The 15,809-nt window shown below is 35.1% G+C and overlaps 1 protein-coding gene across 4 annotated transcripts in view; it reads right to left on the minus strand.

Annotated features, from left to right (window-relative positions):
- The window catches only part of LRBA (LPS responsive beige-like anchor protein), a 554,804-nt gene that overhangs the window by 360,510 nt on the left and 178,485 nt on the right, over nucleotides 1-15,809 (minus strand). For all 4 annotated transcript variants that reach the window (XM_070415300.1, XM_070415301.1, XM_070415299.1 and 1 more), the window contains one exon: nucleotides 6,923-6,987. In XM_070415300.1, the coding sequence (XP_070271401.1) occupies nucleotides 6,923-6,987 (65 nt within the window). The remainder of the gene's footprint in view (nucleotides 1-6,922; nucleotides 6,988-15,809) is intronic.

Below are 15,809 nucleotides of genomic sequence, written 5' to 3' on the forward strand. Positions count from 1 at the left end.
ACAAATCTGTTATATGTCTATGTAGTTCTGTCTTGGCAAAAATTGTCAGTCTATGTAGTTACTTCTATCTTGGTAAAAATTGTCAAAGAAATATAACATGTTTATGTGACTGATTACTGATTATTTTATTTCTATACATAATGTTTGCATGACAATATCAATAACTGAACTAAAAAAATATCAAAACACTATTTACAAAAAAGTATCTTATCAATTAAACAGGTAAGTTAAGAAAAACATTTCTATCAAATTACAATTACTTATGTCTGACCTAAGTAATTGTTTTGCTAACGATACCCATCAAATCCAATAAACCTTACGCTGTAGTCTCAGTCTGTAGAGGTCTTTATGTTATTTACACTAATAAAACATTAATCAAGGACCACATTTATAGCAACTCCTCTATAAATGAGGTCATGGCAGGTCAGACTTACATAATAAGAAAAAAAAGGCTGGTCTCTGCAGTGAAAAGAAAACCCCTTATTACTTATTCTTCTAGCCCCTGGGATTAAGTCCAGTAGCTGAATACTGCAAACTACTTCACTAATACATCCATCGCTATGTAAACTCATTTAACCTCAATATATTGGATATTTATAAAATGCAAGCCAAATCCACTGATTTAAAAAATAAATCGCTAAACTGTTTCTTTAAAATATAGTCTATCCTCGAGAGAGATAATGAAAATTCCAGACACTGCCTCCACTATTTCACTAATGGATGTTAGTTTTCTTTCCACCACTATTTATTTCTTACATTTACTTAAAAGACAAAGGCTAAGTACTTTCTATAGGCTAAGTATTAAAATAAAGAAGACAGTTTCTAACCACAGGAGGATAACAAATCCACACAAAGTAAGCACTAGTAAGAAAACAGAAAAAGAGTATTAGCAAACCTATAATCACAGATGACATTAAAACAGGTTATTCAAATAACTGTTTCCCCAATAAGAATCAGCTATACTAGATAAGGATATTTGAGAATACCATAAGAGAATTCATTTCTTCACAAAATACAAAAATGTTTTATCGTAAAATATTTGTTCTATGTATATGTATTTTCTTTCCTCTTGGTAAAAATCCTCAAAGAAATACCATGACTACTGTGAAGATTATCTGTATAAAGTAAGTTTGTGTTTAAGAAAGCATGTTATTTACATAAAAATAACAATAATTGAAATGAAAACTATAAATACAATGCACTTAGAGACACAGTAATATCAACTAAACACAAATACTTACTGAATTTGCAAGGCACTTCTACTGGACCCATGGATATAACCACAAATAAGAGACAGAGCGATTGCCATTATAGAACATAAATATACAATTTACAGGAGGAGAGAGACAATCAAGATAAACATGAAAGGAGAGTAAGAAGGAAAAATGTTTTAAGATATGAGGTAAAAGTACCCTGGTAACAGATTTCAGGAAAAACTTCTCAGGAGGTGACATCTGAACTGGGACTTTAGCGAGAATGAACCAGACATGAAGAGATTTGAAGGTGGATCTTCTAGCTATGGTAGAAGTCAACAAATCATCCCTCAGAAAAACTGAAGAATAGCAATCATTTCAGGGTTCTGAAATTTGACCAAAGGCAAACAACAAAATCTATAATAATTATATTTATGGAAGTCTGCTAAATACTGAGTAAGAACAAATAGTCTATAGCAATCTTTTTTGGGAATGCCCTACGCAAACACCACAGACTGTGGCTACGTATAGAAATCACCAACTTCACTAACAGACGGCTGACCTGGTTTGGAAGAAAAGGCAAAAAATGCAAGCTAAGCTAAAAATAGGAAAAGCCTATCACTCTCCTAATCTGTGATTATATTTGCAGTTAGGGTGAATAGGAGACAGTAGAACAACCCAGAAACTGAAGAGAGAGATACTAAAAAATGAAATAGCCATAGCTATATTATTACATATATCAAATAGCTGAATAAGAATTTCACACATGGGTGACTGTCTGGGTTCCTGAGCACATATACAGACTTGGAGAAGGGGGGGTGGGGGGTGTCAAACAGCAGGAAATAATCATTACAACAGAAGAAAACTACCCCAAATTTGAATGTGTTGTCATCTACCAGCTATATGAGGCCAAAGATGTAACTAAAATATCTGACCAGTCTGACCTCTAACCTGCAGAGAAAAGGACAGCCCTAAAAAAGCAAGGCTAAAAACAAAAACTAAGAAATCTTGGAAGAGTTTAACAGCAAGATTAATAGCACCATACCACAACAGAGACAAATTTTGCAAATTAAGCCCAACAAGTAACTTTTAAAAATCAACAAACAAAACCATATCCAACAACTATTTTTAAAAAATAATAGCCCTAGCTGGTTTGGCTCAGTGGATAGAGCATCGGCCTGTGGATTGAAGGGTCCCGGATTTGATTCCGGCCAAGGGCACATGCCTAGGTTTCGGGCTTGATCCCCAGTGTGGGGTGTGCAGGAGGAAACCAATCAATGATTCTCTCTCATCATTGATGTTTCTATCTCTCTCCTTCCCTCTCCCTTCCTATCTGAAATCAATAAAAAAATAATAAAATTTAAAAAATTATATACTATGACCAAGGAATTATCCTAGGTATGCAAAGCTGGCACAATATTTCAAAATTAATTAACATAATACATCATACATCAACAACTCAACAGAAAAATCACATAATCATATCAATAGATACAAAAAAGCATTTGACAAAATCCAACATACATTCATGATAAAAACTCTAAGAACAGAGGAAACGTCTTCAACTTGATCATATAATAAAAGGCTAATATGCAAATTGTCCCCTTGACCAGGAGTTTTACTGGGAGTTTGACCAGGGGGTGGGGCCGACCGGCCAACCACCCGAGGCGCCTCCCCCCTGGTCGGCCGGCACAATCGGCCCCATCGGGACAGGCCAGCCAGACCCACCTGTGCACAAATTCATTCACCAGGCCTCTAGTACCTACCATAAAACCCACAACTAATATCACAGTCAATGATGAGGAACTCAAAACTTTCCCATCAAGATCAGTACAAGATAAGGATGTCCCTTCCTACTATTCCTTGTCAACATTATAGTAGAAGTTATAGCTAAAGAGATAAGAAAGTAAATGACATATATGTTCGGATAAAAGACATAAGATGTCTTTGTTCACAGATGACATAATTGCCTATAAGGAAAATCCAAAATAGTCGACAACAAAAAGTCATGGAATTCATTAACTATTATAGCCAGGTTGTAGCATACAAAGTTAATATACAAAAAGTCAATTGCTCTCCTATATATACCAACAATGAACAAGTGGAATTTGTAATAAACACACAATACCATTTTTATTAGCATCCCCAAAACAAAAAAAAATTAGCTATAACAAAATATGTACAAGATCTATATGAAGAAAATTATAAAACTCAGATAAATAATATTAAAGAATTAAATAAATGGAGAAATATCCCATGTTGATAGATAGGAAGACTCAATATTGTCAAGATGTCAGTTCATCCTATCTTGGTCTATAGATTCATTTAAAATCCCAGCAATATATCAACAAATATCGACAAACTGATTTTATACTTTATAAGAAGCAAAAGGTACAGAACAGACAACACAATATTGAAGGAAAAGAACAATGTTGGAGGACTAACACTACCTGACATCAAGACTACAGTAAAACTACAGAAATCAAGACAGTGTGGTTTATAATGGTGAAAGAATAGACAAACAGATCAATGGTACAGAATAAAGAGCCAATAAATAAACCCACATAAATATAGTCAACTGATCTTTGGCAATGGAAGAGCAAAGGCAATCAAACAAACCAATCATACTCTTGTCAATTAATAGTGCTGGAACAACTGGACATCCACATCCAAAAAAATGACTCTAGACCAGCCGTGGGCAAATTGCGGCCCGCGAGCCGGATCCGGCCCGTTTGAAATGAATAAAACTAAAAAAAAAAAAAAGACCGTACCCTTTTATGTAATGATGTTTACTTTGAATTTATATTAGTTCACACAAACACTCCATCCATGCTTTTGTTCCGGCCCTCCGATCCAGTTTAAGAGCCCATTGTGGCCCTCGAGTCAAAAAGTTTGCCCACCCCTGCTCTAGACATAGCACTTATAGCCTGCACAAAAATTAACTCAAAATGGATCTCAGACAAAATTGAAAATAAAACACTATAAAACTCCTAGAAAATAACATAGGAGATAACCCAGATCACCTGGGTATGGCAGTGACTTTTTAAAAACAGAACCAAAGGCATGATCCACAAAAGAAATAATGGATGAGCTGAATGTCCTTATGATTAAAAACTACTGCTCTACAAAAGATAATGTCAAGAGAATTAGAAGACAAGACATAGGAATATTTTTGCAAAAGACATCTGATAAAGGACTATTATCTAAAATATAAAAAAGAAATGTTGAAACTCAACAGTAAGAAAACACCCAATTAAAAAATTGAGCAAAGACTTTTTCAGACACCTCACCATAGAGGATATACAGATGACAAATTAGCAAATGGAAAGATGCTCTATGTCACATGTTAGAGAAATGCAAATTAAAACAATAACAACATATCACTATACACCTATTACAATAGCAAAAACCTACTAATTCCACTCAATAGTTTCAAAAAGAATAAATACATAGGAATAAGTTCTTAAGTATCATGTCTGTAGAATAAAACTTTGCTAATTAATTATAGATCTAAGTACATGAAGCAACATCTAGGATTCATGAATTAAAAGCCCCAAAATGGTTAAAATGTGAATTATCCACAAATTAATCTATAAAGTTTATGCAATCCCCATCACAATCCCAAAGACTTTTTATATAGATACTAACAAGCTGATTCAAAATTTATTTGGGAATGTAAATGACCTAACATCTTACCTAATAATAGACAAACATGTAAATTGACTGTCCCTCCACTACGCTCACCAGCCAATCAGGAGAGTATGCAAAGTAACCCAAAAAAGATGGCGGTTAATTTGCATACCTAGGCGCAAAGTGGCGGAGCGAAGACTGAAGGCTCCGGACAGAGCAGCGAAGGTCTGGGTCCAGGGTGCCGGAGGAAAACTGGTGCTGGCAGCCAGGGGAAGGGAAGGCCTATTGCACGAATCTCTTCGTGCAACGGGCCTCTAGTAGTCAAAATAATTTTCAAGAGGAACATAAAAGACTTAGCCTACCCAATTTTAAAACATATTACAAAGTCACAATAATAAAGAGAGTATGGTATTGGCATAAAGACAGAAAAAGAGATCTAAAGAAAGGAACTGAAAATACAGAAATAAATCCTGTATATATATGGTCAATTGATTTTCAATAAAAGGGATGACAATTCACTGGGGAAAAAGGTGACCTTTTCAACAAATGGTGCCTAGATAATCAGATATCTACAGGAAAAAGTGAACTCAGACCTTTATTTCACATCATGCAAAAAATAAACACAAAATGAATCACAGACCTAATGTAGAGACTAAAACTATAACATTTCTAGAAAATGAATATAGTCTTTCTAGGAAAAAAATGTATATCCAGGACCTTGTATTAAGCTAAGATTTCCTAAATTTTCCTACAAAAGTGTAATTCATTAATGAAAAAATAGGTAAATTTTACTTTATCAAAATTTAAAAATTTTGCTCTTCAATTAAAATGAAACTTGATCCCTCTCCCTTATGATCAGACAATGACATAAGAGAGATAATATGGACTGTGGAGAGTGGCTACAGCATTCGGACAGGATCAAGCCTTGGAATGACTTGTGGCAAAGCCACATACAAGTCCCAGCCTGAAGGGAAAAGCCCTCCCAGCACAATTATAGCCAAAAGGCTATGGTAATAAGCTTGACCTTATAGTCCAACCCTGCAGGCCTAGGTAGCTAACGGATGTGGGCTGCAGGGGTGGGTGCAGCAAGTGCTGCCTAAACAAAGCTTGATAAAGTTCAAAGAATGGCAACAACAGGAAAGACGCAGATTTGAAACTCGCAAGAACATTGTAAACATCTTGCCCTTGTTTTGCTTTGTGTGATCTGACTATAGGCACTCCTCAGGTTATGTTGGACTCGACATACGTCGTTTCGTGGTTATGTCGCCATCTCCCATTTATTTATAAAAAAATTTTAAAAAATTCTGTCATTTCAATGTATGTACATATGTGCTTTATGTTTTTTTATTATTTATTTACCACAAGTAAAGGTCAGGAGTTGTTATCTTTCTTTTAAATTTTAAATTTTTTTTACTGTTTCACTTCATTACTACTGCGTATGTGCTCCATGTGAGTGGCATAGGTGCTTATGTAGGTGGGCTCTGACTTATGGAGAAAATCGCATTACGTCACGCTGTAGGAACAGATCTCCAACGTAACCCGAGGACCTACTGTATAAAATAAAGCTTCGGCTTACAGGCTGTGTCACTGTTTCCTCATCCAGGCACAGTGATCCACCTGGTCCCAACTGTATTCTCTTGTCTGTTTTCTTTAATCCTTCACCACCCCTCCTCAGGTTCACCCTGGCCATGCTGGACACGGTTCAATGGACATCTTAGTCTAATTATTGTTTTTATAGATATAATAAAACTTGATGGGAAACCCAAATAAGCATCAGATTCCTTATATCTGCTAATAGAATCATCAGTTTACTTTTGCCAAACTCAGCTTTACTTAATGAAAAAATAAGACTAAAAATGAGAGAGTGAGAGAGAGAGAGGGAGAGAGAGAGAGAAAAAATAAGATCAGAACTTTATCAGTAAGATGCAACCAGGAAGAAAACCATAAAATGATTAAATATTGGCATATTTTTAATAATTACTACCTTCTACTTTACTGACTGCAAAAACAAAAAATATAGTACCAAAAAATTATCACTTTCTATGGCAGAAGTAGAGTAATATTTTAAAGTAAAATATAATAGATATAAAGTAGATTACCTTCCTTCATTGACAAGTTCAATAAAAGCCAGGCCTGCATTCTTCTGAATAGAATTCTGCCACTCCTAAAAAATAGCAGAAAAGAGCTGAACAAATTTCACTCAGTAAATTATTTCTTAAAAACAACAATTATAAAAAAAATCACACATTTCAATTTCATATCTTAAATTTAAAGGAAAGGTTGTGTTAAACATGCTGCCTACACAATGGAACCCCATGAACACATGAACAGTTGACATTAAAAAGGAAAATAAACGTTCTATAACATGATATATCACTAATTTAACTTAAATCATTGGGAGTGGGAAGGAAGAAAGGAAGACAGCAAAGAACACCAAAGACAGAGATTTTTGGTTTTGCTCTTTAAGAAAAAAGATGCATCACCCCAAATGAGGGAAACACCCTCATTTAGTTAAGTAGTAAATAAACACAACAAATAGTAGTAAATAAACATAACGGAAAACTGATGATTAATGATTGAGAAAGAGACAAGAAAAATTCATGAATCCGGCTAGACAACTGTGAGCTAGAAAACTATAGTTACTAGCCTATAAATTAGCAAAAGATAATCTAAATCTATTACCTATATTCTTTATGAATAAATTATTCATTAAAAAGCCTAGGGGGGAAATCAACCAGTAGAATGTGTACAAATAAATTTTTCTAATTCTTATATCAAAATACATAAAATAAAGTTAATAAAACCAGGGTAGGCCTACCTGAATTGAAATATGGATTTGAGAAATACCAATGCATGTATGTGTATGTCTCAAGAGATACACGCATGTATATATATTTTTTTCCAGAATTGGAAAAATATACAGAATCTTTGTTTCTTAACACTAAGGAGGCACTTATAACCTACCTACATGATCTCCCTTAATTGATCTTTTTCTGTTCTTTTACCAGGCTCAAAACAAAAGACAATGTTGGGCTACTTACCATTGCAACCATAAACTATATTCACATTTTCTGAATATAATACCTTTAAGATTTTTAAATTCCATGTCATTTCACCCGCCAATGACTACTCTGTTTCATGCCAAAATCCTTCTTTTTCCTCCCCGGCCTTATCCTTTCTTTTCTACATTCTCTTTTTTATCTCCAACTTTGTATTACAGTACTTCCTTGTATGTTCTGAAAACCCAAAGGTGACTCTCAGGACTAAAATGGCTATAAGCCCCAATTTTGTTACAGGATACCAGTTCATGAATAATGTCAGTAAGAACACACTAACAGAGTGGTTCTCAACCTCTGGCCCTTTAAATACAGTTCCTCATGTTGTGATCCAACCATAAAATTATTTTCGTTGCTACTTCATAACTGTAATGTTGCTACTGTTATGAATCGTAATGTAAATATCTGATATGCAGGATGGTCTTAGGCGACCCCTGTAAAAGGGTCGTTCGACCCCCAAAGGGGTCGCAACCCACAGGTTGAGAACCGCTGCACTAAGAGAACATATACAGTAGAAAGGAAATTAAATACAAAGTCAGTTAGACATTTGAGAGTAGTAATTGGCTAGACCTGGGCGAAAAGATAAAGCAATGTGTTGTTGAAAAAAGAGTAACACCACAGAAGTAATGAGATCTATGTTCTCAAACTGATTCGGACATGAAGAGGATACATCCCTGGACACAATTCACTTTACATATCTCTGTCTTAGATTCTCCCTTAAAATTTTCTTCAAGCTATATTACTCTGTGATTCAATAGCATGCAGACATTTAGAAATTAGTGAATCATGAAGTTTACAATATTCACAATTCACAATTGTCACCCAACTGAAACAATAAAAGAGAGGTCTTATATTTCTGAAATAAAGCAAGTCAAGAATACTAGATAGAAATACCTATTTAATTTAAAAGCCTTTTCTTTCTTCTTACAAAAATGAAATATATAATACAAAAGAAAGCAATAGAATAAAGGAGTATATCCCTGAGAGAAGACCATGTGTCACTCCCTCCCCATTTTTTAATAAGGAAGAAGGAGGGAGAGAAAAAAAATAAAGCAGAAACTGCAGGTTAACTTTTTGGATGCTGATGCAGATGATCCCACACCTCACTTCACCAAGTCTCAAAGAGTTGCCTAAACATAGTAATGCACAGGGATTGGAAAGAGACACAGATGTAATGATAAAGGGACCTAAAAGAGCCTTGAATATAAAAAATTCTCATGTTCTTGGAAGAGTCAGAAAATTACTCTAGACGGATGTACAAGTAGCTGAGGCTTTGAGGGCACAAGGTGAACACACCTGTGACCTTTGTTGATAGACAGCAGTGAGTGAATCAAGGGATGATGACAACTCAAGGGATGCCACAGTCAAGGAACAGCAGCACATACTCCCTCCTCAGCTCTTCACACAACACAGCAGCTCAGCAAGCAACATGGAAATCTGATAGAGCACCAGATTATGATGAGGCAAGACCTTAAACTGACCGAGTTCTCATTATGATCACTTACTGGAAGGAAAATCTCAAAATGGAAATTAACTTTAATAGAAAGAAAGATATTTTTCTTGCTAGAAAAAAGGAAATAAAAAAGAAAGGCAAATGGATATCCTATAATTCTTAAATCACACATTTCATATTTAACAGATTCACTAATATTATTTTTGTCAAATCAGTTTTGTTTGATCTAAAACTCCAACAGGTGAGGCTTTTTACTATCTAAGTCATATAAAATTCAAAACTTTACTCTATAAGGAAAAAATATGTAACAGTAGAGAGACTAAAATTTAATAGACAGGTAAATACCAATTTGATTTTCATTTATGTATACAAACTGACATTTACTTATAATGTAAAATCAGGAAGTGTAACACTTAAATTTCACAACGATTTAAAACAATGATTTAGGACAGATATAAAACTAGTTCAAGTTAGTATAACTATAAAAAATTTGCAATCTAAAAATTTGTATGCTCTTAACTTCGTATGTCACACAAAATATTTTAACTGAAAAACAAATTAGACATGAAGGGACAGATAGAAGTGGAAGAGTCCAATTTGTTATCAAAGCTCAGAAACAAAAATTAACTACTACTAATACATTAAGCTTCTTGTTTTCCCAAGCATCATGTATAACCCCACAATCGTTAACTTATAGTAACTAGCATCTAATCACCTGGATAAAAACTTTTCCCTAGCTAAAAAAAAAATAAGACAAAATGAGAAATGAAGTGAAAATACAAATCTTACTTACACTTTTGGGTATGGGGACAAAAATCTCACAGTTCTCAAAGATACTAGTGAATTTTAATTTGTCTATAATTCATTCATAATTATAAATTATTAACATTTAATAAGATCACATTTCAGGTATATAAAGACATGCTGATAAGAATTAAAAACACAGACAAAAGGAAACTGAAGCCCATGATAATATAAAATTAATTTTTGTAATAAAATCAGCTGTTAGTCAAAGCCAACAAGTTTTCACCATAGTAAAACATTATCCACAATCCTTAAGGAAGTTGCCAAAACTAGAAAGATGATTCATTAATCGTGCTATCCTACAGCATTTTTCTCCTCTTTTAAGATAATTATCAAAGAAGGCGTTAGTCTAAACAATTTTATAAACCACAGCTCAATATAACCTTTAGTGAGTTTTAATAGTTGAAAGAAAAGCTTAATGGTTATCGTCTTTCATGATCATTGCAATATTTCATCACAGTATTTACAATTATATAGTGATGCAAAACGCATAGTACCTTTAAAAGTCTTGGTTATTCTTTTCCCAGAGGTATTGGTGAAAAACACGTTAAAAGCCTCAAATCCAACCACTAATGCAACTAAGTAATTTCAAAACACATTTCAGCACTTTGGAGAGGAAGGACTCAAAACATAACAACTGAGTCAATAATTTCAGACTTGTTCTAAGCTGTATTTAATTGACCATCATTTCCTATAGCCATGATTGTTGACTAGTCAATTTTTACTAAAATATACTCTTAGCTTACTAATGTTCTTAAGTCATACAACAACAACAAGATAGTATATATTAGTAAAATTATTAAATAAACAAAGTTCCACCAAATTTCAAAATATGTGGCTTTGGTGGTAAAAGTCTGATTGTTTGGAGCAAAAAAAATAAACTTCATTAGCAAAATAAGTCTATTACCACCCCCCCCCCCCTGCCACCACCATCACCATTAACAGTCAAATACAGAGAAAAGGGTACCAATTAAAATGCTATAATTAATTTATATTGGTTATATTCATATTTAATTCTAACATCCTTAAAGTAAATGAGACAAAAACCTCTGACATATTTTAGTGTACTGAATGCACTTCATTTCAAATTTACCTAAATTTTAAAAACAATTCCCAGTATTATCATGCTATAAAGCAAATAAAATTCAGCCACAGAATGACAAGATAGACTACATATACTCCATCTTGCCATCTTTTATTTTGGAGGTGGGGTCCAAGCCATAAACATTGACAGTAAATATAGTATCAATTTTTATTATGGTGGGTTAGATAGTCACCAAACTATCTTTTACTCTTTAAAAAAGGAATACGGTAGGTGACTACAGGTTAAACTTAGCAAAAACCAAGGACAAAGATTGTAGAAAGGAAACAACAGTATAAGAGAGAAGGTAAAAAATTTCTCTACAACCTGGAGAAAAATAAACTTGAGGAAGTAAACTAATGCTTGTTTCAGAACCCTAGAAAGGCCAGGAACAGAATGCATTGGATACATAGGAGCATGGTTGAGGGACAGTGATGAAAATAATTTGAATGACTGAAAGTTGGTGTAAAAAATAGAATCCCAGATCCTTTCCTCATAGTGTATGGCCATACCCACCATGGGAAAAGATTGAAACTTTACTTGCCAGATAAATAAACTTCTAGACATTATAAAAAGCCTTAATAAAGGCTATAATAAAATAAGATAACATGAAAGTAAACTTACTGAACTATGAGACTCTAAACAAAATTAAATAAGTTTTTTCTAAGAAAAATGAGAAGCCATAAAAAAGTCAAAGTCCATCAATGGCAAAAGAGAGCTTATTCATCACCAGTAGACAACTCCCACAAAGACACATACTCTAGTAGATGTTTCCTTTTGTGCAATACACTTAAATATGACCAGATAGCAAAGTGTCACTAGTCGTTAGAGGAAAGACTCTTTTGTCAATGACATACATACACCAAAAATAAAAATAAAAAAAATAGGGAGGTGGGGTGGGGGGAGAAAAAAACTCATAAAAAAACAGACACTATTGTTAAGGCAGTAGAGAGAAATAGATTAAAGAAAAGTATAATTAATAACATAAGAAAGATTAAAATTTTCATGTAAAAAAAAAATCAAGGCAGGGACTTTGTTTTACTCCCTGGTATCTCTATGCTCCTACATCAAAGTTCTCTAGAAAAACAGAACCAATGGGTTAGAGATAGATTTTATTTATTTTAAGGAACTGGCTCACACAGGGTGACAAATTCCAAGATCTGCAGGGTGAGTTGGCAAGCTAGAGAGCCAATGGTATAGTTCTATTCTGAGTCCAAAAGCATAAGAATTAGGAAAACCAATGGCCTACTTCCAGTCTGAAGCCCAATAGGCTCAAACACAGAAAAAGCTCATGTTTCTGTTTGAGTCCAAAGGCAGGAAAGAGCTGATGTCCCAGTTCTAAAGCATTCAAGCAGGTGGAATTCTCTCTTAGAGGATAGTACGCGCCTTTCTGTTCTATCAGGTTCTTCAACTGACTAGATGAGCAGCCCCACACACCTTAGGAGAGCAATTGCTTTATTCGGCCTACTAATTTAAATGTTAATATCACACAGAAACAACCCAGAATCATGTTTGATCATATATGTGGACACACCATGGCTCAGTAAAGTTGACACATAAAATTAACCATCAAATCTCGCTCCTTCACTATTCAAAAACAAAACTCAGAAAACTAAAAAATGCTCTTAAAAATTAAAAGTAGGCCTGGCATTGTGGCTCAGTTAATTACAGCTTTGTCCATAAACCAAAAGGTTGTGGGTTCAATCCCTGGTGGGGGCATATATGGGAGGTAACTATCAATGATGATTCTCTCCCCCTCCCTCCCTTCCTCTCTCTCTAAAATCAATAAAACAAATTAAAAACTCAATAAAATATCCTCAGGTAAGATTTAAAAATAACTTAACAGTATAATATCAAACAAAAATTTTGAAAACAGTATTGGAAGCTGTTGAGAAAACCACTTCAAATAAAAGATAAAAAGATAATAGATGAAAATGGATACCAAAATTAGAAAATTAATCCAGATAGTTTAACATTTAACTAACAAGAGGTCTAGAAACAGAAACAAAAAAATAGAGAAAAAGAAATTCCCATATACTAATAAATAATTCGAGTAAATTTCTCTGAACACATGCATATACTTTTTCAGACTGACAAGGTTTACACAAAATACCAAAGACAGCGCGATTTAAAATATTCACACATGCCAAGGCACAACCCAGTAACAACATCAACAATTTTTAAAATAATAAAAATACTAAAAAGCTGTCAGGGAGAAAAAAATTTTTGAAGAGATTATAATTTTCAGTCTCTAATACTTATATATCCAAACAAGCTATCAATCAAATATGAAAGTTAAATAAAAGACATTATCACACAGCAAAATCTAAAATATTCTACCCCTCCTGCATTCTTTCTCAAGAAATTACAAAGGATGGGCCTCATCAAAATTAATAGACATCCAACTATCATCCTCCATCCCTATTCTCCTTTAATTTTCCCATGACATACTTATTACCTCCAGATTTTTTGTCTTTACCTTTGTTTTTTTCCTTACTATATTCTCAGTGCTAGAACAGTGACCAGCACATACATAGAAAGTGATCAATAAATGTTGAATCAATGTACTTTTTAAAAACAGGACATGAATGATGGGATACAGGAGATACAAATTAAAGCACAAGAAAGGAAAGAAAAAAATCCAGGGTTGATGATAAAAGAAGCCTCCAGGCCTAAAAAGTAACCAATCCAGAATGAAACAGGAGAATAGATAACTCCAGGTACTGTATCTTCAAGAAAAACTATTGAATCAATAGATACAAGGTTGGGTTTGATCACACTGGTAGAAATTTTAGGAGTCCAGTGAAAAACTTAGCAGCAAATTTGTGGAGGATATAAAAATTTTTAAATAAACAAAAGATAGAAAATTATTAATTCTAGGATAAAAATGAAAGAAAAAGACAAGCAAGAGGGAGGAAGGAAAGAAGGGAGAAAGGGAGGAAGGGAAGAAGGGGGAAAGGAAGGAGAGAGAAGGGAAGAAGAAAGGAAGGGTAACCATGGTACATTTTGTAGTTCTGCCATGAGTACTTACTTACATTGTCACAATAATGTAAATGCTAAATATGGCTTTAACTAAATATTATGATGTAACTGTACTGTAAATGAGGGAAGTGTGAAACAGAAAGGGAGAGCAATATAAGTACTCAATGGTCATCTTTCATGAAAGACATTAGACAATGTCCAAAATAGAAAAATCAATAAATAGCTATTGCATCACTTAGAAATATAAGGAAACTAGCAGAGTCAACAACGAAGAGATTTGAATGTGGTTCCTTTCAGAAAGTAGAATCCAGGGAAAAGAAAGAAGTTAGGCAGGGAACTATCGTTTTTCAGTTTCAGTATTATACTATTTTTAGATTTGTGAAATAATACATCTCTTCCTTAATAAATCATAGAACATATTAAAAATCATATGCTCTAAATGAAGAACAGTAAATGGAAATAAAAACATTTTTCTGACTGTATGATAGCTATTTATCCAAAATTATTCTGAAATCTCTCTCTAAACTATAGCGTAAGCATTCAATTTTCACAAATACTGATAGCAAACCTAGAAAAATATAAATGTATCATGAACTATTAAGAATTTTTCTTTTTTTTAAAGTCAGTATTCTATATACTACCAAATGAAATTAACTTTATTGCGATTGGCAATAAAATATTCTCCTCTTTTTAAAGTATTAATCTAAGGATCAAAATATAACTTAAGTTAAAGAAACAACCCGGCCAGTGTTTCTCAGTGGTTGGGCGTTGACCCATGTACCAAAAGGTTGCCATTTTGATTCCTGGTCAGGGCACAAGCCAGGGTTGCGAGCTAGATCCCTGGTGGAAGAGTGTGGGAGGCACGGGACAGGCAGCCATAGTGAGAACTCCAACTCTGCCCTGATCCCTCCCGCTAGACTCCTCATCTGTGACACCGAGACCCATGATTGCTTTGCAGGTCAGAGGATGGCAGGAGGCACTGCCCGAGAAGTACATGATGAACAGCGTCCTGCAGAACTTCACCATACTGCAGGTGGTCACCAGCCGCGATTCCCAGGAGACCCTGCTCGTCATTGCTTTTGTCTTCGAAGTCTCAACCAGCGAGCACGGGGCCCAGCACCACGTCTACAAGCTCGTCAAAGACTAGGGTGCCCTCTGCCCCACCACCAGGATCCAGGACGAGCCTCTTCTCACACACTTGCCTGGCACCCAGGGGTCCAGGATTGAGGACTCATCTGCCTGCCAGGCCTCGGGCCCAGGGCCAGGAGGCCTCCCCACCTGCTCCAGCACACACCCCCTGCCACTGTTCTGCGCTTTAACTGTGGGAGAAGGGAGGGGGCTCAGCGGGGGGGCAGCCTGGCTGGGTCGCCAAGCCACCATCACTTTAGTCTGCCCAGCCTCAATGAATGGGAGGACACCTTTGGCTCAGGTGTGTGTGGCCACTGGCCCCTCAGGGCTTTGACAGGTGGGTGAGGGAGACTGGAGGGGAGGCGGAGTGCAGAGGCCAGGAAGGAGTGTGGAGCTGGGGTTGCACTGAGAAGAGAGAGGCCCACACTGTCTTTGCACCTGCCATGTGCCAGGCCCCTCTCATAGATGTTTCTCTCTCCCTC

This window comes from Myotis yumanensis, unplaced genomic scaffold, assembly GCF_028538775.1.
Source record: "Myotis yumanensis isolate MYYU_CA2020_CCGP unplaced genomic scaffold, mMyoYum1.0.hap1 SCAF_5, whole genome shotgun sequence".
Taxonomy (NCBI): Eukaryota; Metazoa; Chordata; class Mammalia; order Chiroptera; family Vespertilionidae; genus Myotis; species Myotis yumanensis.